This window comes from Nipponia nippon, unplaced genomic scaffold (genome assembly GCF_047370975.1).
Source record: "Nipponia nippon isolate SJK-2023a ecotype South Korea unplaced genomic scaffold, ASM4737097v1 scaffold_1, whole genome shotgun sequence".
Lineage (NCBI taxonomy): Eukaryota > Metazoa > Chordata > Aves > Pelecaniformes > Threskiornithidae > Nipponia > Nipponia nippon.
Genome location: NW_028262290.1, coordinates 94,625,366 through 94,648,528, shown reverse-complemented (window position 1 = coordinate 94,648,528; position 23,163 = coordinate 94,625,366). Strand labels below are relative to the sequence as shown.

The 23,163-nt window shown below is 45.9% G+C and overlaps 1 protein-coding gene across 9 annotated transcripts in view; it reads right to left on the bottom strand.

Moving 5' to 3' along the window:
- Nucleotides 1-1,695: 1,695 nt before the first annotated feature.
- Nucleotides 1,696-23,163, bottom strand: part of RREB1 (ras responsive element binding protein 1) — a 127,537-nt gene continuing 106,069 nt past the window's right edge. For 7 of the 9 annotated variants that reach the window (XM_087762900.1, XM_087762908.1, XM_087762927.1 and 4 more), the window contains 2 exons: nt 9,318-10,064; nt 1,696-6,165 (listed from right to left, as the gene is read on the bottom strand). In XM_087762900.1, the coding sequence (XP_087619026.1) occupies nt 5,645-6,165; nt 9,318-10,064 (1,268 nt within the window). In that variant the 3' untranslated portion in view covers nt 1,696-5,644. The remainder of the gene's footprint in view (nt 6,166-9,317; nt 10,065-23,163) is intronic. The other 2 variants (XR_015705949.1, XM_087762955.1) reach the window with 2 other exon arrangements.

Here is a 23,163-nt window from a genome sequence, read left to right as displayed (position 1 = left end):
GCTGGGGTCTTGCGTCTCCCTTTTGCAGATAGTCCAGCCCTCAGGGTTTCCAAAAGTGACATTGCCAATCCCATTTTAACTCCCAATCTCTATAGAAACACCTAAAGAAAAAGCTATGTGTGACTCCCCAAACCAGAGGCTTGTGACATGGGGAAAGGTTTCAAATAAACTTTTGCCCCTGGCCTTCCTTGCTAGTTGAATTGTGACTAATCTAATTTTGTTTGAGAAAGACTTTTTTTCAACAGAACAGGACAAAACACTATGTTAATAGTATCAGCAGCAAATCATTTCTCATTGTGTTCGCTTTCTGAAGTGTAGGTATACAGCCCTCCCATCCCCCAAATGCTGGGTACTCTGTGGCAGCTGGATAACGGAAAACAAATACTTTTGTTCCTTTCTCTCTACCAGTTTGCATTTCAGTATCAGTAAATAGGCAAAAGATGCTCCAGCCAGGCTCCATATCCTCCTTTGGGATGGCCGGTTTTCACCCAAGCCCGCTCTCTCAAACCAGCCCTCCTGCGCATTCCCACGGTCCGCAGCCCACAGATTCATACTCCACACTTCCAAAAAAACCTACCCTCCCGGTGCCCCTCGCCGCCAAGGCGTCCCCGTGGTGGCAGAGGATGTAGGCCTTCCCCAAACCTTAACGCTCTGGGGGGAGCGTGTGGACGCCGCACCCGGGGCGCTGCTGTGAGACAGATCCACAGCGCGGGGGCTGTGCCGCTCTCCCCACCCACGTCAAGAGTCAACCTGCGGCTTCACCTTTAAAATGGCGGGGGAAAAAAAGCTTTAGGGAACGAGGCGAGGAAGCAGCAAGTTGGAGGCGGCCCATGGAGACAGCACCACCTCCCCATCCCTCTGTCAAGCCGGTGTTTTAGGCCAGCTCTGAGCCGTGGCTGCCACAGGAGCTGGTGCGGGGAGGAGCGGAGGCAGAGGAGGGAGAGGGAAACGCCAAGAAGGAGCCAAGTTCAGCGGGCCTGCTCTGCCGAAGGCGAGAAGAGCAGGGAAACGCCCAGCCCAGGGACGGTCGCAGTCAAGGTCAGGCAGGAGGAGAAAAGGGCTGGGTACACAAATTGCACCCTTCCGTGGCCAAGGACCAAGTGCTTTCCAAGTCTTCTTTTTCATAACTAATTAGTCACCATCACTTCCTAGCCACATCAACTCCTTCCATGTGATTTTACAGCTCACGACAGGTCCCCACACCCTTTGGGTGTGAGTTTTCCCATCCGCCTCAGAAGAGGAGGGGAGATTTCTTAGGCCAGTGGGTGGGAGAGGGAAAAAGGTGATTTTTCTGCAGGTTTCTTCCCTCAGAAATCTTGTTTCCACCCTTTGGGCCCACCCAGAGGTAGCCCGCAGAGCCCCGCTTCATCAGATATCCTTGGCTGGGGGCAGAGCTGGCAGACCGACTGGTTTTCTTTTAACCTGTCCCTGTTGGGCGGTGCGGGACCAGGTCCTCACCGGAGAGGGGGCTCTGGGGAGCCTGAACCCCCGTCACGAAGGTACGGGAGGCCGGAGGGAGGGAAGCGGCAGCACTTCACTCCCTGGGTACGTCTCTCTGACTCTGAATCTGGTTCACTTCTGTACCAGACAGCACCATCCCGCCAGGACTTAGGAAGATGCGGATGCTTCAGCTTCGCTGCAATTCCCTGGCCTCCAGAACCGGATACGCAACTCAGATGATTCTTTGGCTCACTGTCCCGTGAAATGTGTTTTATTTATAGGAAAGCATATAAAATGCAGCCAAGGTGGCTCCAACAAGCTAAACCAAAGGATTTCTCTTTTTTTTTTTTTTTGACACATGCACATGGCTTTCAAACACATCCTGAATATTTCACAGCCGTACACATTTATATAAAAATAAAACTATGGTGGCAGAAACCTACTTCGTGTATACAGAGAACGACTGATATACTGTTAATCACCACAACATGCCAGAAGGATGCTCACTTACGTGACGAGGGGGCTACAGATGAGAAAAAAAAGGACAGAGAACCCTGATCGAATGCCTGTGCAGGAAAATCAGCACCAAAATATTTTCCTGCTGTCTTCGGTGGCTACGGTAAGGAACTGCACCGAGAGAAAAGCACCATTTCAAGGGGGCTTGACTACCAGAAAACAGCAGGCATTAGTCTGACTGTAGTCAACGGTGTGACTACCAGAAAATGGGGGTCAAAATGAACGTGAATTTTCAAAGCGCTACAATCATCTCCAATTCAAGCTCAGCCCAACTGAAGGAAGAGAAGCAGTGATGCTATTTACGCAGATAAGCTCCAGCTTGTACGTCGTCCTCGAGCAGGGAAGTCTGAAAGCGAGTTACAACAAACCCCCAAGAAAAGCCACGTCCATTTTGTAACCTATAATTTTTAAATATAACATTTTATTGCTTAGATAGTTTGATACAGAACAACTTGTATTTTTTATTTCGAATTTGGAAGTACTGTACAACTGAATAAAAAGAGGAATAAAAGTACCAAAACAAATGTGTGATTCTCTGTTCATGTGGCATAAACCAGTCTTGTACACAATTCGTAGCAGCAGTTTAAGTTCCCTTTAGAAAAATATGAATTCTACACATTTATTACTGTTTCCTGCATGGGATGAAATCACTAGGATTAAACTTCCTTCGTGGAGAGAGAGAAGAGAAAGGAGACACACAGAGAGGAGAGAGAAGATGATGAATCATTCTGAAAATGGAATCAGACTGTCACATAGCCCCCAAGAGTTATTTCACAACAGCCTCAAACAAGGTTCTCTCTTCTTTTTTTTTCTTTTTCCTTTGTTTATTTTTTTTTTTTTTGCGCTTTCACAGTCAAGTGCTTAATGTAGTGATTGAATTATCTCAATGTTAAGTCCATTGCAACTCAGGCAAAAGAATTTCAGAAGATCCTTTTTTTGTTTGTTTGTTTTTTGTTTTTTGTAAAAGCCCTGAGAGAGGAAAAAAAAAATAAAAAGATTCAAACAAAAATCGTATAGAGACAAATTAGCTGAACATGCAAACTAAAGCCTAAGATTCACCCATAGTTTAAACACATTATAAATTTCACAGTTTAATATTGGGGGAGGAGGGGAAACAAAAAAACCCAACAACAGCAACGGTTCTCAGTCAAACTCAACTAGTAAAAATGTCAATAAAATGTGGCAAGATCTTATACTCTACTAGGATATAGATAAAGGCTAAATAAAGCTTTAAATCAATAGTGATTATTGCTAGCAGATGTCCCGGCAGGCTGCTGGGAATTAATTACTTGCTACATTGTTCTGCAGCATATAGTTTAGTAATGGCTTCTCCCCCACAGTATTGCGCAGTTTAGTGTGGAGAGTTGCAAAAAAAACCAAAACCAAAACGACAAAAACCAAAATATACCCAAAATAATAATAATAATAATTATTATAATTATAATAGTAATAACAATTTAAGGGATGCGTGAACTGGTTTTAATTAAGTAGAATGCACCTGGGTAGAGTTTCAAATGAATCATTGGTTGCGATTGATTTATCTCTATCTGGCGGTAGCTTCGTTTCTGAACTGGTTCAAACATCCCTATTTAAAAAAAAAAAAACCAACAAAAAAAATAGAAATCACATATACCTCAACCATTTTTTCTTATTCTATTTGCAAGAATATTGCTCGAGAACGTTTCTCTTCCTTTGAATTCTGGACAGTGAGATTTCAGTCTCCAGAAATTTTCGCAGAATTTTTAATATAGATATAGCTATATATAGATATATATATATTATATAATATAGACTGGGTCCGAGGCCCACTTCCTCCATGTCTGGTGAGAGCAGGAAAAGCGATTCTGCGGAGGGGAGGGAGGGAAGGAGGGAGGGAAGGAAGGAAGGAGGGAGGGAAGGAGGGAGGGGGGGCCACAGTGAGGGCTGGGCTGGGCTGGGCTGGGCTGGGCTGGGCTGGGGGGCCGCAGTGGTGGAATAGCACAGTGAGGCTCCGGCAATGCTATTATGGCTCTGTCTGTCCCAGAGGTCATGACTGAAGGACAATTAACAAACAACAATAAGGACAACAACAACAAGGACAACAAAAACGCTGGGCACTCCTAAAAATGCGCAGCTACAGTAGGATACATTTCACTTAACCCCTTCAATACTGGTGGCCAGAGTGTCACCTGTTGCCGGCAACAGGAGCCATACGGAGAAATTCCAGCTGCCAGCATTAAAGGGGTTAAATCATTGATATGAAATTTAGACACACACCTCAAGTCTTCAAGCATCAACCCCAAAATCTCAGGAAGAATTTTTTTTAATTTATTTTATTTATTTTTAACATGTCTTATATCTGTAGTTTTATTACCAGTAGTATTTTCTTGCTCTAGAACATGACAGTAGCAAGATGACGGTAAGGCTCGCATTTCTCTCTTGCTTGCTTTCAACTGGAAGACGGAGTAACTTTGCTCTTTACGTAACGCACGCTGCCACCGATGTGATTGCAACAAGATTAATCTAGTACTCGCAGTGCCTTTCTTACGCACTTGGAGGGGCCTTACGCGGCCCCGTTCTCGCACACTTCTCCCCCCCAACACACACACGCACGCACGCACACGCACCCACACGCACGCACTCACACCCCACCACGAGTGAGATGTTCCCCTGTACCGGTGTGACGACACCTCGCTGGCCTCCATTTGACTCTCCGGTCAGAGGAAGGGTTTCATTTAAAGTACAGTAGAAGAGCTGCAACATAAGAAGAGGAGCTGGTGAAAGCGTTAAGTCAAAAACATTTCGAGAGGGGATCCAAGCTGCGTTATACATCTGCGTGGGCAAATATTGCCCATTGGTTTCTGCTGACTGCAGAGACAAGCGAACTGATGGATTTATAAAATAATAATAAAATAATAATAATAATAATATACTGAAGCAAATCAAACATATATAACAGCGGGTGCATAATTTCCATAGGTTACGTTGCTATGTAACTCTTCTCTGTATACACGCTCAGTCCACAACGGCCAGAAAAACCCCCTAGGATTTAGAAGAGCATTTCTAATGCTGACAAGTGGAAACAAGCGTGAGGTTGAAATTCGTTGCGTTTCCTGCTTTTGGCTTGAACCACTTTGAACACCTTCAACTGCCACGTTGCTCAGGCCTGGAACAGGCTTAATGCTCCACCATGTGGCAAATGCAAGAACATCTACTGAGAAAAAACAATAAATCAACATCTCATCTGCATTTCCTCTGACTATTTCATATGAAATTCACATAATTTTTCTTCCAGTTATTGGCTGTGGTATCCAAGGGCCTCCCACCCCACTGCCCCCATTTCCAGCTCAGAGAACAAACACAGCGACTATCACAGATATACAAGAACAAGCTCACGCACACCAATACAAAAGGTAACATTAATGCTTAAATGAAAAAGGTCCTCTCCAAATAATTCATTAAAATATTAAAAAAAAATCATTTTTGAAAAAAATCTATGATACCAAAAGATCTAATAAAGTAGTAAGGCACTCAAATCAGTATATACTGTAGTCTCTTGCATTATTATACTGAAAGGCATATGGCACCGCGTCCAGTCTGCCATACTCTCCCCACAGCTGTAGGTCGCTCTTCCAAAAACAAAGACTCCAGAACCCTTGCTCTGCTGGCTTCAGTTTGCGTGCTGGGACGGGTCCGACCTCCCAGCCAGTCATTCAACCCCCAAGAGCTGAGGTGCACTGTCTGCAGAGGCAAGGATGTGATTCATGGGAGACTTTGTGTTGTGCATCTCCAGCAAGTCTTGAATGAAACCTGAGGGCCTCTCGTGCTCGGAGCTACCCCGAGGTTCCTGGTCTTTTGCTGTCTGTTTCTGTGCACTCTTGGTGGGCTCCGCGAGGCAGGTGCCGGCTCCTCGCCCGCTCGGCCTCTCCTCTCTGCAGGGGGAGTCCTTGGCCGTGCCAGCCAGGGACTCTTTTCGGCTTCCCATGAGTGATGTATGGCTACCAACAGCCCCCGCGGAGTCACACTCATTTTCTGAGATGGGGTTGGTGCCACTGTGGCTAGACTCATTTTCGCTGTCTTCTCCACACCTTGACTGGGTCTCCTCCTTGTCGCTCTCCTTCCCATGGTTTCGGGCATTTTTGACTTTCTGGTGTATGCGCTGGTGACGCACCAGGCTGTGTTTCAGAGTGAAGGTCCGTTCACAGGTTTGACACTTGTATGGTCTCTCACCTAGAAGAGAATTAAAATACCACAGTCAGCTGTAAGGTCACAAACACACCTCCCTCTTGTTTCAAGCAGCCTAAGATGCTCTACAGTTTGGAAATTCAGTACCTGTATCAACCATGCATGTCACATTTATGCAGATTATTTGCTTCCATACTAGCAAACTAGCTGATGGCATGCAAGCAGGATACCGATAAATCCCTTGGGGCACAAATGAAAAACCAAAACCAAGTGTCTTGAGATTTCTACAAGCTCGGTATGGCCCTGCACTAAGGAGGGAGGAAGACCATAAGCCCCAGGTGCTCGTTAGCATCCCGTCTAATTTAGTCAGCAACTTTTCTGGAAGAAGTTTGCAGTCATCCTCTGGAGCTCAAAAGCCATTGTGAAACCAGCCCACCACGGGGGCTCCCTGCTGCAGGTCAGCCCCTGGTACACGCAGAGAGAGGACTTGAGATGGAAGGATGAGGATACTGCCCAGGTAACTGGGGTCAACAGCGCTTAAAAACTGAACCAAACAGCACATGAGAAAACATCTCCCTCTCTCTTAGATGCTGACAGATGAAATGCGCAAGTTAATCACCAAAGTCGCAGAGAAGCTGTCAGGAATTACCCTTGCCACACACAACAGCCCCTCCTCTTTCTGTGAAGAAGAGGACGGTATCACCGCGTTTCAGAACGGACACAGAGCAGCTAAAGGACCTAGACTTGTCAGGCATTCATGGGACACAGCAGGTGTCTGTCAGAGGTCATCAAAATTTACTGACTGAGTGAAAAATGCCTGCCTCGGGATGTTATTTACAGAGCTGCTGGTGTTCCTCAGCCCACTGGTGCTTTAGGACAGGAGTGACATGCGAAAGCCCCTGAAAAACCTCTTCACGCCCATTCCAGAAATGCTACTCGGAGGACAAAATTCTTCCTCTTATTTTGCAACCTTAAGCCGCAGAGCAGCTCCAGGCATCCTCTGCTGTAACCAACAGGTAGTCTGCTCCCATCTCAGAGCTGCTTTTCGCACCTGAAATGCTTGAATACTTTCCTAAGCATGAGCTCATCGGAAAACAAAGCAACCACAGCCCCACAGACAAAATTCCCCCAAAGTCCCAACCAAGCACAGTGCCCCAAGGTGCCGTCTGCCCTGAAGAACAGAAGATCCCGCCCTGACCGCTTCATTCTCTGTTTCTGATTGCGCCTATTAAAGATTTTTCAGTACTGCAATTCCTTCAAGACACCGTCTTGTGCCAATGAGCATACAGAACGAGACACTTGCGGCTCATTTCTCACTTGTAATAATGCTTGGGATCATTAAAAGAAAACCAGTCATGAACTTGAGGCAGCTGGCTGAAATGTGCAAGTAGGTCCTGCTGTCCCTGGCAAGCCTGACGCTTCGTAGAAACGTTTCTCTCCGGTGCCCTGCTTGGGCATCTGCTACCAAGGGAGGGCACGGCTCCCCGGGAGCATTTTCGGCCGACAGCCTTTGCCCATCTGGCACTTGGCTGCAGCCGATGCAGCGCCATGGCTCACCCTGCGCTCGCGCAGGCGGCACCAGGGCACCCCGCAACTATTTGCTGGGAAGCAGCCTGCGCCGGGAGAACGAAACTTTTCCAGCCCAACTGCCATTCAGTAGGCAGGCAGAGGTTTCTTGCACACTTCAGCGTTCCTCTTCTGAGTAAAGAAATTCCAAAACCTTACAGTTCTCTTTAAAAAAACCCACGCATTAAAACCAAAGTATAAGCAGTGTTACAGGCTGACAGTATTTTGTCAATATAGCTGAACAAATGGGAAGGAGAGAAGGAGGAGGAGAGTCAACCCACAGTATTGAGGCAAAATCCTCTGTTGAAAATATGTTGATTTAACCGTGAGGATAGGTGGTATTTGCATTTATTAAATTTGAAGAAAGCACCGACCCAGGTTCCTATTCAACACCTATTCTATGTGAAAACATCCTCCAGTGTCAAATAGAGAAATGGGGGGAAAAAAAAAAAGTACCGACAAGGCCTGCATAGCTCAGCATGCAAGGAAAACAATTAAAACATACGGTATGGGAATCTCCATGGGCACACACCAGTGTATCATCTGGGGGTAAAGCTCGGTACTTTAGATATTAGCATCTTTCCAAGACTTATAAATTTAGTATGAAAACAGGCACAAGGATGGGACGCATCCCCTGTTTCACTTGTGGCTCAATGCCAGAAGAAAACAGGTCAGTTTTGCACTCAAAATGTCAGTATTCATGATTCAGAAGGGTAAAAAGTTTGGTTAAGGTGCTTCTCTTTGGTGTAGTTTATTAAACATCGCTGTCAATTACAGCACAAATATTTTGTTAATCACAAAGGTCTTGTCTTCAGCAGAGAGCACCTTCAAAAGATACAAATGTCAAACCTCCCATGTCAGAGCAGCTCGCTGACAGGTAAAATGCATCATTAATAAGGATACACTAATAAGGATGAATGATTAATTCACCTTTGAGCTGGCTCACGGCTTCATCTCCTTTACAGGGTATTGCTGCAAACTGTGTATCGCATAAAGCGATCCCACATATTTTAACTGCCGAGCCAAGTCATCAGACAAGCGTTTTACTACCTGTGTTCCACCTTCCCTGCCCAAGCCTGAACGACGAGCAGGGTGCCCAGTATACCTTTGCCTTTCACTCAAGCAGCAGGTCACGCAGATCACCAGCACATTACCCGTACCAGGCTTAGATAATCAGACAAAACCAGACTGTCTCTCTCTCTCTCTCTCTCTCTAAACTTTCACTCAGAGATGACATCTTATCATATACTGCCAGGTTTCTCCACTGCTCGTCAAAACATCAGGAATAGGTAGAGCCATGCACACATGACAAGAAGGGAGTCAGAAGCTGGACAGAACATCTGCCCAGGGTTCTCCATCCTTGCCCTCACCCCTAAACTCTGCAAGCAAGCATGAGGAAAAACAGTTTGGGAATTGAAGATAAGGCAGTACTGACAATTCCCACTCCCTCGACAGGCTTTGTATGCAGCATGGGGGATTGGGGCAGAGAAGACACCTTGCAGATACCTGTAGCACTAAAAGCGGTGTCTCCAACCTCGAGTGCTAGCAGCAATTGTGCACCTACAGAGCAGATGCCTCAGTCTGGTGGCAGACCTGCTCGTAATCTGTTCTGCCCTCAAGTCTCCTCTTACCTGTATGAGACCGCATATGTCGCGTCAGATCTTGCAGAGACCAGAAACGCTTGTTGCACACAGTACAGACTTTCTTTCTTTTGTCTGCTTTTGCAGTACTCTTAGCCCCATCAGTCTTTGGTTTTTTGTCATCACTGCTCTTCTCAGTGGACTTTCTCTCTGTGCCTTCCCCCTCAGAGATGCTTTCGCTCTCTTCATTCTCCTTTCCTGTTGCCTCACAGTCCACAGGAGACTCCACTACCTTCAAGTCCATCGGAGACTCTTCCTGCTCAAGACCAGAGTCCTGCATCGAGGGAGCTCCTGCATCATCCTGAATGCTTTTGCTTTCATCCTCACTGCTCCTTTCATCCTTTCTGTCCTCACGAGTGTGGGCCTTTTTGTGACGGCTAAGAGTGCCAGCAAACTTGAAGGTTTTGCCACAAATGTCACAGGCATGTTTCCTTTCAGTCTGAGAACTCCTGCCTGCACTCTGGTCACTCTCTGCCAGCTTGAAGTCCATTAATTTGCTGGCAAAATTGAGGTCAAGACTTTTGTTACTTACAGAATCTTCCTCAGGGCCCTCTTCATATCCATCCGCTTTTTCTTCGGCATCCTCTTCTGCCGGAAGGGAGTCAGCCTTTTGCTCCTCCTTGGGGCCGCACTCACTCTCTGGTAGCTCTGTTATTTCCTCTGGCTGTTCCTTCTCGCAGGAGGTCAGGTCCAAGACTTCGTTTCCTGCAGCTAGTGTCTCCGCATCAGGCTGGCCGTCTGCAAGCAAACAGAGAGAAACTTTCAGAGGGATGCTCTCTGCTAATTCACAACTACCAGCGGTAAGGCTGCACGCGGACCCACGAGCATTGCTTCTGATTGAGCATCCCAACATCTGTTTCTCTTATCTGTGACCCAGGGCAGTAACTTACAGCTGAAAAGAGATCAAAACACCGCAGAACCCAATTAACAAGATGATTAAAAATCTGTAACCAAATGCTTTCTTTTCCAAAATACACTCACTTTCTTGGCAGTTCCCTGAAGTCACTTTTAATATAATCACTTTTGCCAGAGAACGCAAAATGCTGAGACATCAAAGAAGAGCTGAGATCACTACTGTTATGAGTACACCATACCAGAGACACGTGGATGCGTTACTTAGAATATTTCATGTATGAGATTTGTATATAGATGGAAGTAATATACAACCACATATTAATCAAACTAACTTATAAACTAAAAGCAGTGGGAAACGCTTTTCAAAGGCCTCATGCAACCAACTGGTACAATTAAATGTTAAAGGTTAGCGCAGACAGTAATACAAAGGTCAGTTTAAAATGTTGGGTATACATCATATAAGCAAAAGATGCTGAAGTTTGTCCACATGTGGGTCTTTGACATACACTCTTCGCTACATTGATACCACCTGGAACCAAAACGTAAAAGCCAAGATGCGGTAACGGGCAGCATCCTTCGTCGTTTCACAGTTCCCCCAACAAGAAGGCAAAACCCACCTAAGACATCCACCTTAACGACCTCCTGTGCTCCCTTATCAGTTTGTAGCATTAACATTGCTGAAGACATAACATGTGTTGAAAAAATAAAACAGATAAGGCGCTTAGGGAGAACAAAGGGCTGGAGCTGTACCCCTTCCAAGCTCTATACAAATTGTGTACGTGTAAATAGGAAATAAGCTGGACTGGACCTGGAGGCCAAAGCTGATGCTGATGCATGGCATGTAACTGCATCCCCAGTGCCACTTTCCAGCAACCGTTCCAGGACACGAACTTAGCAAGTTGTGCTTTCTGAAAGTTGAAACTTTCCTTGCTTTAAGTCCTCTCCCCCACCCCCTTCTTGTTGACAGCGTGCAGCCAAGGGAGCACACAACCTAACAGGCATTTCAGCATTCATCTGCATGCCTGAGAGCTGCTGAGTAACTACAGGGATTTAGAAACCCTAGTAGAGCAGTTTAAGTTCTCCATTTGACATAGCACAACATGTGCTTGTCTCCAAATTGCCTAGATTTCCTACTACAGGCTTTTTTCATAAGCAAGGAGTAATGACAGAAGATAAGAAGATAGTTCTCAGGCACTCAGTAGTTCGAAGGCAACACAACTTGCATTGACCCCATCTCCTTGCACAAATGATAATAAATGGCCATTAAACAAATGTCAAAGCTGAGCGGCATTTCCAACAATCGTGAACAATCACTTAATACAGCGTAATCCTCGATACGCTTTTTCTTGGGGAAGAGAAAGGGGGAGAAGTGACCTGTCAAAAAAAATAATCTCACCTTTTAATCAAAACAGATCCGTTTACATAGACGTGGATTACACAAAAGCTTTCCACAAAGTTCATCGCTCATCTAATTATCTGCCCATTAAAACACGCAACCGAGCCGTAATCTGTGTATAATGCTAGAGAATTTGAGGATGTGGGCATCTGAAAACAAAGGTCACCTACAATTGCCCTACGAATCTGCATTTGAATTTTGTGTTTTGACTCATTGCTTATCTCTTGGCTATATTAAGGCAAAAAGAAAAAAAAAAAAAAAAAGGCAAGCTATTATAAACGAAAAGAGGCAACTTCTAAAATTCAAGCTGAAATGCCGATGCATAATAATTAAGGGGAAGCACTGCTCCACAAACCCAGAGAAATGGGAGCCAGGCACATACAAGAAGCCGGGCCCACGCACAGCGCTCGTGGATGCAAGGCAGGTAGCTGAGTCTCGCAGCTGCTGCTGCAGGCAAGAGAGTGAGCCCAGAAGCCAAACCCAGGCTGTATCTACACAGGGGATACGTTGAAAAAGAAATCACGGCTCTGGGCTCCTGCCTGATGGCTTCTTCCACACCCTGTGTTTGGGGGCAGGACGGGCGGCATCTGGCTCTCATTGACAACGCCTCACCTTGGCCCGGGAGCGGGGATGAAAGGAAGGATTAATGGCAACCAATGTGACTCCCCACTGCTGCTGAAAGGGTCCTCGTCCTTCCCCGGCCACCCACTCCTGCCCCAGCCCTTGCACAGCCCTAACATTCACACGGCCGTGCAGTGACCGGGGCCTTTTTCAACAGAGCACGGGTTTATGTTGGACTGAAACGACCCCGTAACCACCGCTCCCTTTAGGCTAAGGAGGGAGGGCAGGGAAACAACAGGGAAGAGGAGTTTCCTCCCCAGCTGCCTTTGGCTGTTACCATCGCAAAGACATATCTGCGGATGATGGATGAAGAGGCAAAACCAGAGTGGCAGAGTGGCTCTGAGGCACAAAGACCTTGAAGCGACACAAACAGAAAGCACCTAAAACGGCTGCCGTACCCCTGTCGCCGTCGGTGCTCATCCTCAGCGAGGTGGGGAGCACCTCCCGGCAGGCGTGGGCCACCCCGTCCCATCAGGAACCGCTTGCCCGAGGAGCCATGCCTTAGGCCAAAGGAAGACTGCAAGCACAGCGCCGAGCGGGGGGCGTTAGGGAGCGGGGCAGGAAACCACGTGAGCTCTGTTAGGACGGAGAGGAGAGAAGAGCACGAGGAGACCGAGATGGAAGGAGCTCCTCCTTTATCGTACCGAGAGAGATGCTTTATAATTCTTTGCTGACCAAACAGAAGACAGCGGATGCAGAATAAGTTGGTTTTTCAACATGAACTACCAGAAGCAAAGTGAATGAGGGGAATATACACCAGTAGCACTCAAGTAAGAGAAAACCAAACCCAGAACATTTTAAAACACTCAAACGCAAAAGCCACAACTTTTGTGTTCAACACGATGTATATAATGCATGATTTTCCACTTTTCCCTTATTTTTCCCTAACTTTTTCTTGTTCTGCTTTCAGTATTTCCAAAAATCTCTATATATTTTTCTTTCTTATAGCATACTCATCCTTCAACGGATCGTACCCGAACTCTATCTCCTTTTTCCCTCTCCTCTGTGCCCTAGGGCCCTTCCCAGCTGTTATGCTGTTCTTCCATGGCTGGCCCGTAATTACATTTTCCTGTGCACGAGAGATACACTCCAAGGGATAGGTGGTCCACAGGTAGGTGATGCTGCCTTACTAGCACAGGCAAACAGATGAGGTTGAACATCAAGAAAAACAAACACAAAGTTTAAACAACATGCTGTATGCCTTCACGAAGGGCAGAGACCCCTTCAGACCCCGGGAGCACGGATGCACAGAAGTTTCTCTTCCGAGGCTGGCCCGCCATCCCTGAGTGAACACATTCAAAACTCAGGTAGGGACGTAGCCAGGAACGTGCTGACACGCGTACGTGCTTGGGTGAGCGCTCTTCCTCCTTACCTGCACAAACCAGACCTGCCGTCTTCTTTGTCGAGAAGGATTTTCACAGGCCCCTTATGAAACTTCAGGCATATCGTAAAGCAGCAGCTCCCAACGAGCTGAGCTGCTCTGTGGTTACCCCCAACTTGCGTGGTTGGTTTTGCAGCTGGTGAAAAAGCGAGCTGCTTTGCACAAACCCTGTCTGTTTGGGGATGGGTGAGAATCAGCCCAGCTCTGCTGCAGCTGAACTGGAAGAGCAGCAGGGGAGCTATGAAGGTGTGTGGGAAACACGATGGTTGTGACGACAGCCGTGTCAGGTCCAGTGCAGGATTTCTCCCGCCGTGCAAGGGATGGCTGCAAGGGTAGTCTCGCACTGGCAGCTGCTCTGCCCGCTCCAGCAGAGGTTAGGCTTGGCCTACACTACTGGTACACTACAAGCCAGCAGGCTTGTTATCTTACACAAGGAGGAGGATTTTGATCGAGCATTCAGATCTGGACAAACATCCCTTCAATGAGGCTGAGCTCCTCTTAGACGGGTAATTCCCGTTTCCAGAATTTTGCTGATTTACGGTGCAGAGCAGCCGCTTGCATCCAGGCGGTGAGGAAGGCAAGGTGCGCAGGAAAAGCCTGCCGTTTCTTTCACCCCTTTCCCATGTTTCACTTACTAAGGTTGTAAAATGCTTTCTGGCCCATTTGTTATCCAATAGATATTTAGACTCGGCAAGTCAAGAGGACAAGAGCGGAAAGGTCCTCTTGCCAAGGCTCCCACCCACTGCCACTTGTTCAGCAACCGTGGGAGCAGAATACACTACCTTGTCATGGAAAACCATAGTTTGTGTCACTCCTCCGAAGCGAGGATAAGAAGGTGACACTATTTGATGATGTCAATTCTGACACTGGAGTCAAAGAACTTGAGCAAGGTAAAGGAGAGAGAGAAGAGGAGCAGGGAGGTAAGGATGGATGGAGGAAGGCAACACGAAGCAACCACCGGTAGCTCAGCTGCTGCCTTGTCAGCTCCTGGGAAAAAATGAACTTCTCAGGAGATATATTCATAAGCAAAACCTCAAGGACTCCATCTGAGAATCCAAAAACTTTTCCGCCTGCATGAAAGAAACCACTATATAGTTGTAGCCAAAATCATTTTTCCTTCGAACTGTGGAAAGAAAAGACTCTTTTCCTGAAGTCTATTTACAATTCAAGTTGCAGTTTTCAGTCCGCCCAGTCAGAAGAGTCTGCTTAATCTTTTATAGGTGGCAAGAAAGAAAGAGGAGTAAACTGCTTTCCTGCATACGGAAACCAAATTATCAAGAGAGACACCGAATGTGGAAAGTTTCACATAAAAGAGCAGATACAGATCAAGGTGGGGAGGTCGCTGGTTTGATTCTGTTTTCCCATGGTTTTCTTTTTTCCCGGAACTAAGATGGAATAAAGAGTAGAGCTTGAGATGCTAAGGAGTTACTAGATAAAACAGGGTGTTGTAAGGCAAACTATTTTGTGACTTTAAAGCAAATGTTTATTGCCAAACATTCCTGACATCCTGAGAGAAGTGTTAGAAAACCCATCACATAAATAATGCTGAAAACTGGAGCAGACAGAGCACTGGAAATGGATGTTGTACAAGCAGTTGGCATTATCAGTCAGATGAGCCACCGCTTTAGTATTTTCCCTACATTAACTGAAATAACCCCAGCTATTCATATATTTTACAACAGACGCAGCCACCGCTAGGTGGTAGCAGTCTAGTAAATTTGGGATTTTTTTGGACCCACTCACACAATGCTGCTGCTACTTCCACCCACGAACTGGAGAACATCTTTCCAACCTGTGGAGTCAACTTGCGAAAATTTGGGGGTTATCTTTGTCCATTTTTACTGTAAACACTCTAAACACTAAAATTTAGCCACCTTCATTACATCACATGCACACACACAAGTTAAATATTTAATTAGCCCACAGCTGAGGGAGCTTCGGTCATATCTGCATGCCTTTTGAAATGAAAACATTTGAGATAGAAAAGGACTATTTACAGTAAATGAAGCTGAATATATCTGGGGCAAAGGAGAAAACCAATTCTGAAAAAACACGCTTTTTGCATTTGACCCAAGCTACGATCCCCCAGTACCTTCAAGAGAGCAGCTGAAGTCACCCACACAAAGGAAAGTGTTCAGGACCAGCTCTGACTGCACCTACCAAGTGGAAATCTGCATTGAAGTGGGGGGTGGAAAAAACCCAGACTTTCAGCTTATGGTGAATTCCACAGTTTAGCAGAAAGGCAGTTTGACGTAGAGTCGGCAATACAATCAGCAAGTTATACACCATCTCCTCAGTATCTTCCAAACAACAGCTCTAGCACTCAGGCCAACCCCCAGCGGCAAGCAACTCGTGCTTTACCCTGAGCTGTGGCTCAGGAGTGGCTGTTAAACTTTGCCTGACACTGAAGATGCAGTTTCAAGCCCTTTGTCCTCTAGGAAATACCCACAAATGTAGTTCAGAGGTACAAACAGCTAGAACAGCTTGAAAAAACAAAAAGTCCCCCCCTATGCCCAGGGCTCACATGATTTCTGGAGGGATCACAGTGACAGATATCTAGAGCAAAGATGAATTCTGCTAAACACTAATTGGAAAATTCACTGTTGAATATACTTAGTCTGTCAATATTTGCCTAGTTAGCACAGAGCAGTTGTGTTCGACCCTCTCACATTAGAGGCAAGCCTCTTTAAGAAAGGGATCTTTCCTTAGCAAAGGTTCTTTCTGTATTACGTAAGAGATAATCCCTTACCCCATTCCCATCCCACATCTCTCCTCTGTCAACTGTATTTTGTTGGAAGAAGGGAGCATTCAGAAAGCCCTAAGGAGACAAAGGCAGGGCTGCTTCAACGTGATGAAAGTGGGCAATTCATTAAGCTGCTCCATAATTTCACTGTATGCCTCTCCGCCGGTATAGGTCTCCCCAGGTCTGACTGCTGCGAGCCGGGCAAGATGTCCTCAGTTTGCTTCAGGTGCTTTAGACCATTCCCTTCCCCTCCATGCAGCAAGGACATGCACAAGCCCCATCACTTACACAGCCTCCTCCTCTCTGAATCCTATTCAAAACCACCATCCTGTTTTTGTTTTGGTTTAAAACAAGACCAAAAGAAACCCTCTATAAACTTGTTCCCAGTGACACTCTATTGAATTGCACTTCCTGCCTTACACCTCATCTTTAAGCTTCGCGTCGTTTATGGCTGACCAAACACCATCCAAGCATCTCCCTTCATTCCCTTTCCTTCTGGCGTAGAGTGAAATCTGGACAAGCATTCACTTCCAAGTACGGCCCTCGCACGGGCTCTGCACGTGAGCCCCAAGCACACTACTCGCCCACCTTTTAAAACCAGCACAAAAAGAGAAACGACCCCATTTTAAACTAAGCCACAGTTTCAAATCGCTAATTTACTCCCACTGATTTTGAAATCCATTTTTCTTGGACAATGGAGGGAGACCACAAGTCCAAAGCTGTTGAATGATTTTGGACCATGATTAAACACCACTTGGCGAAGCCAGTTATAAACGCTAAGCTGTGCTATAAAGCGCATGCCGTAACTATAACAGTATAGGATCCGGGCTCCTTTCTTGCTGTCTAAAGCTGCTATTTGAAGACGCAAAGCATTTGACAGCAAAGCCAATTTCAACAGCATCTATCCCCAGCGCCTCCCAGGAGATGCTGCCAACTCCACACCTCAGCTGCATCAATGTGATCTTTTAGGGCCGTACCGCCAGCCAGATCCGGGAACTGATCTCATGACTGCTGGTCCCTCCCCTTGCCCTTTTCATTTTTTTGGGCAGCTGGGTCAGCTACAGCTGTGGGGATGAACGGTTGGGAACAGGTCGAGCCAGTACGGCCAAGAAGTGCTTTGTGTTATCCAACCGTGGCCCAAGGCTCTGTCTGCCAGGGGCAGGTCGAACCACCCTGACCAGCCCGGTGCCGGCTGCTGAGAACAACATCTACGTTCCGCCAAAGTCCTACCCATCCTACGTGCCGCGCCAGCGCTCATCTGAGCCGTTTTAGCAACCTCCTCACCCCGCTGACCAGCTGAGCTGCGTTAGGATCCCTCTGACTACAAAGAAAGTTTTCGGTAGACCCAAGTAGGACATTTTAGTTCCGTTCTGCCATGATGATCATCAGAGCTGAGCACTTTCAGAGCCCCTTCTGCAGACTTTTGTTCTGCGAGGGGATCGTGTTATAACATGAGTCTTCCTCTCTCACGCTGTAGCCATCTGTTGTCTGCATAGGCGGGATGAGCCCACGTGACACCCCAGATACCGTGCTACAGCCCTGTGAAGTTACAGGCTGTTAACATGGTAACAAGGCAACTTAGTCTCTTCATGATAGGCAAGATCAAATCACGTCGTAACATGTCCCCAGCATGGCAGATTTTAATGCCAGACTAGTACTGAGACCTGTATTACTACATTTGAATCACTGCAAGGCAACCTGCTGTATTAAAAGAAGAAGAAAGGATGAGAGGGGCTGGGAAGACAGCAGACTTTCCCAAACAAACCAGAGCTTGGAAATGTAAGAGGAAAATCCTGTGCACGCTTCTGTACAACCTCATCAGCAGCTACCCTGAGGTTGAGAGTAACAACTCATTTGTAATTTTAACTACCCTGATGCACAGAGCCAACTTCTTGCTGCTTTTAGATTTGTTACTTCAACAACTCTCCCATGAAACCCACTTGGAGTGACACAAAGTGACCCTGTCTCTCCTGGAGGTGTGAACACCTTACAGCAACGGCTCCCTTGTGCAAACACTTTCCAGGCAAGGGACATATACCACCATCTGCTGAGCTTCCTTCTTGCACCCATCCCATTTGGTCAGCACAGAAAAACCCCGAGTGACTGCGCTCATCCTTGGTTTCGTGTCAGCTTGTCCTTTCTGACTAAATGCCACTCGCCTGCCTACAACAAAGCCTTGCATGATCTGACAATCAATCTCCTTCACTGATAAACTCTCAAAACAGAGGCGGTAATACGATGGCAGGTGAGCTTCAATGCAGATGAATATAAGGTAAAACGCCCCTGGAAAAATAATCTAAAACATGCCTATGCGATGCTGAATGTGGTACTGGCAGGTACTGACAGCTGACAGCTCTCCAGGATCACTGGCTTGGCCTGCAGCAGCAGCCAAACTAAAGCCAAGAAACACTGGGTGCCATGAGCAGGGGTATTGAGAGCAAGACCAAGGGTGTCCCTTCGCTGCTGCATAAAGCCCTGGCACCCCCTTGTTTCAGGTGGCGCGTGCACTTCTGGTCTCTGCGCCACAGGGAGGAGATAGTCGTGTTGCAGATGGCACACAGCAAACCTGATCCAAGCGATGGGGCAGCTGCCCTGCGAGGAGATGCCAGAAAGGCTCAGGCTTCTCATTTTGAAGGAGAGAAGGGGGTGTTATGATTGAGGTTTACAAACCGTGAAGGCAGCTGAGAGGGCGCACACAGAACTACAATTCACCAAATCCTGCAATACTGGAACTAAGGAGGTCTCTCTGAAACTAGCAGGGGATCAGCTGAAAACAGATTAAAAAAATAGTTCCTTACAGAGCAGGTAGTGAACTTTTGGAGCTTGACGCCAGATGACGTTGGACGCAAACACCATCAGTGGGTTCAGAAAGCAATCAGAGAGACTTGCAGACAGCAGGTCCATAAACAGGTAGTAAAGGAAGCAGGCAGGGATGTGCCCTCTAACACGCAACCCTAATGCAGCAGTTGTGGATGCTGATAGAGCATTAAGAGGAACAGACCGCAGGAAGTGGCCAGGCCCACATGCTCACCCTAAATAGCACATCCTACCGCTACCATCAGAGACACGAGCATTTGGCTGCATGTACCACTGCTCTAACGTGGCAGGGTACTTCTCACATCCTTACACTTCGCTTGTCGGCAGCGTTCAGTCCGACCAAACACAACTTGGGCTTGCTGTTCTGAACAGCCAGGAAAATCTGCATGTGCCACTGTGAGATCCAGCATCCTCTTCCCTAGACTTGGGGGATAAGCACGTTTCTCCTCAGGTAGCAGCTGACAACTCCAGGCTTGTGCAAATTCTGTTAGATTTGGTAGAAGAGACAACAACGCATTTTTGACAGGGAAAGAGCTTCTGGCCTGACACAAGAAAAAAGTGTATCTATCTGTCCTTCTAATGTGTAATAAGAAACTTCTTTGTTTTTTTCCCTTTTCCCCCTTTACTGCCTGGTGACCAACTACAATATCCTGCCTGCAAGCTCCTCAACAGCAGGCTCTCTCCTGAGATGTCTATCATCCATGTGAATTTGACACAACTTCCATCAAAGCCACCGGGCATCTTTCCATTGACTTCAGTGGAATCAAGCCCATATGTTGAATAAGCAATCAATTACTTCCCCATAGGAGAAAGTTTTTCATGTCTGTAATTCATTTAAATGACTAGAACAAGGGAAGGGACTGAGCGCAGGAAGAGCTGAAAGAAAAACCAGGATCATGCAGTGCAATGAGGAAAATGGTCCTGCAAGACATCTTTGTGATGAAGAAAGAGATTGTGAGGATAGTTATTTGTAAAAGGAGATCAGCTCTTGTCACACTTTCCACCTCACACCCAAAACCTCTGAACACACACAACCCCCCCGCTCCCAGCCAGCAGCCTCTTTGATACAACATTGTGGGTATGTTTCTCACTTTAATCTTCCGCAAGTTGGTTCTGTTCTAATTAACATCTCAACCTGTATGAGGGATTCCCCGCATCTCGCAGACATCTCAGGCACTGTTTCCTTCTCTTAATTTTCTTCCAGTGTCAACACAACTTTTTAGAAGCATCAAGGCACTGCTTTTTGTAGGCTTTCAAGTCACTCTTTCTTTTTAGATGCCTGCTAAGTCAACCATAAATTTACAGTTATGAATACCACCACTTTCTGCACTTTTATTTGGCTTCATTCACAACGCAAATACAAAACAGAACTTCAAAGCTGAGCAGAAATCCTCTTGCTTCATGATAGCCCAATTCCTTTCCACATTTCTTTTCAAGCATGCAATGACAGGATTAGCTGGGAATTAATCACTTGAAACTCAACCTGCATCTCAGGTCACAATTTTCTCATATTTTCAGCCTTTAAAACTTTCGTATCAACCAAATATTTGTCATACAGACCAATACTTACAATAGAGAGGATATTCTTCTTTCCACACAAACGTCCTAGTTGGAGATCTCAAAACCCAAACAAAAATCCTGCTTACTGTGCAAACTCCAATCCTTCTACCACAAGTTAAAAGTCCTATTCCCAAATGGAAACCAGACTGCTTTCCAAGAATATCACCTTTAAAAGCACCATAACGACCATTTAAAAAAGCAGTATTCCCTGCTTCCTGTGTTGTCCCTTGAAGGCAACTGCTCTTCTCAGAAAACATACTTACTCACCGGAGGTTAATCTAAACAGTCAGTTTACGTGCAATGTGATTTTATTTTTTATTAACTTTTTCCACAAGAATGGTCATGGCCTGGATTAAAATACATCTGTGCCTACATATTGACTCAGAACTGACTGAAAAATTTGGTTAGCAGCACAGCAGGACTAGTCTAGGCTGGACACTTCATGGACGCCAGTTATTTGAAGAAAGTCTTTTTCAATATAAAGGGTCATCTAAATAATCACAGCATGTAATATGATCATTCCTTAGTTAAAGATATCTCCTGCCACTGTTGTCCTAGTGGAAACACATTATCGCCCCGGTAAGGACAAATGTTGCAAAGTAAAGATGTCTACAATTTTGCTTTGACTTAAGTCATAAGAGCAAAGAATAAAAATGCCTCCAGTCCTTCTTTTTTATGACTTATGTCCTCCAATCAACAGGAGACATTCAGGTTCATGGGCTAGGTGTAACTGTATTCTATTTATTTATTACTTCATTTTGTTTATAGATCTTTTCTTGCCCAGTTCATTCCTGTTGCAACAGCAAAACAAAACAAAACAAAACAAAAAAAACCCTCCTCTGCCATTAAATCTCACTTTCCACAAAAAATAATCTTGGGCCAAATAAGATCTGGCAGTACCACTCTGAAAATACCCTCAAGTGATTCTTTGCAAACAGATTTAGGTTATCTATAACAAACAATGGCCAAAAAAGACCATTATTTTAATTTTATATTGAACCTAGTCTGATGCACACGCCACAAAATGAGCAAAATTAACTGCACCACCTGCAGGGCACATCTTACTTGCTGCTCTGAGAATGAGAAAAAGTCAAGAGCAGGAGAGAAGAGCAAAAAAGAAAGGCAAACCGAGTTGAACACAGAAGAGTAAATTAAACAATAAAGACATCAAGAGAAAGAAAGTTTTAAAAGCAAATGTTCAAGCATGTTCAAACAAAACACAGGTACTGTGTTAAACGCTGCATAAAACCAAGCTATGCCAAATTCCCAGTGCCCCACTTGTGAGCTTTGTATTAAAATAAAAACCAGCAAGGAAGGTATATGCTTTTTCAGGAAAATGCTTTTGAACTAAAAAACACACAGTGGTGTCGAGGCAAGAATAAGCAGGGTGAAAGCTTTCACGAGAGAGACTTTTGGTGGCGCGAGGGATGAGGGTTACCGGTAGCGTCTGCATTTCTGCACTTTCACAAAAGGTAAATATGATCTTGACACTGCATGGAAGGAGTCCTCCATGTCAAGATTTTATTGAACATGGAAGACACACTTGCAAAAACTAGTTTAAAACCAGTAATACATAGATACCACTTAAATGCTCAAAATTATATACCTTTTCCTTAACCATGCTCACTCATTGTTAGCTTACACCACTTACATAAATTACTCCAATAACAACTTCCCTACAAATGGATGGAGAAGAGCTAGTGGCCACGTGTTCGCTCACATGACTGCCTTGGTTTTTTGATAGCGGCGTACTACAGAAATCTAGGCGCACGGACCAGCTTGCCTGCCGTGATTCCCTGTGGCAGATACCCAACACATGCAGTTTGGAAGCAGATCACCAGGACTCTCATCTATCCCATTCACACCAGCCTCCTGGCCCCTTCTCTCCCCAGGTCAGGGAGCAGCCATCAAGCCCAGACAATAAAGTTCTCCTTTTCTCTTTACAATAAGATTAATGAATAGAATTTTTTCTTAACTCCTTTTAAAAAACAGAACTGTCTAACAAGTCACTGCCTGTGCAATAGGTGGGGACAGAAAGAGTGTGTTGCACCATGACACTGTAGATGTCTCCATCAGAAAACCAACTTGCCCACCCAGAACACAAACCCAACAAACTGCTGTATCTATGACACAGCTGCCAAACTCCTCCCATGCCACCAGCACCTGACACTCACCACAAAAACACAGGGCTGCTCCACCTGAGTGCATCCTAGTGTTTGCTTTGGCACCACCTCCCTGGCCTAAATCTCCTCTACCTTCCTAGCTTACCTTTTCCTCTCCCCTCCGGTAACCCTCATCTACACTGCTGCCACGGGGGAGCTGCTGCGAACTCCCAGTTTAGAAACAGGGCGCCAGTGTCACCTGAAAGGAGATGCCCCAAGGCCAGTCAAAGCTTCCTGTGGGGTCGTCCTCCCTCAAGTCTCCCTCAACACTGCTCTGATGATGATTAGAAAAAAGCTCAGTA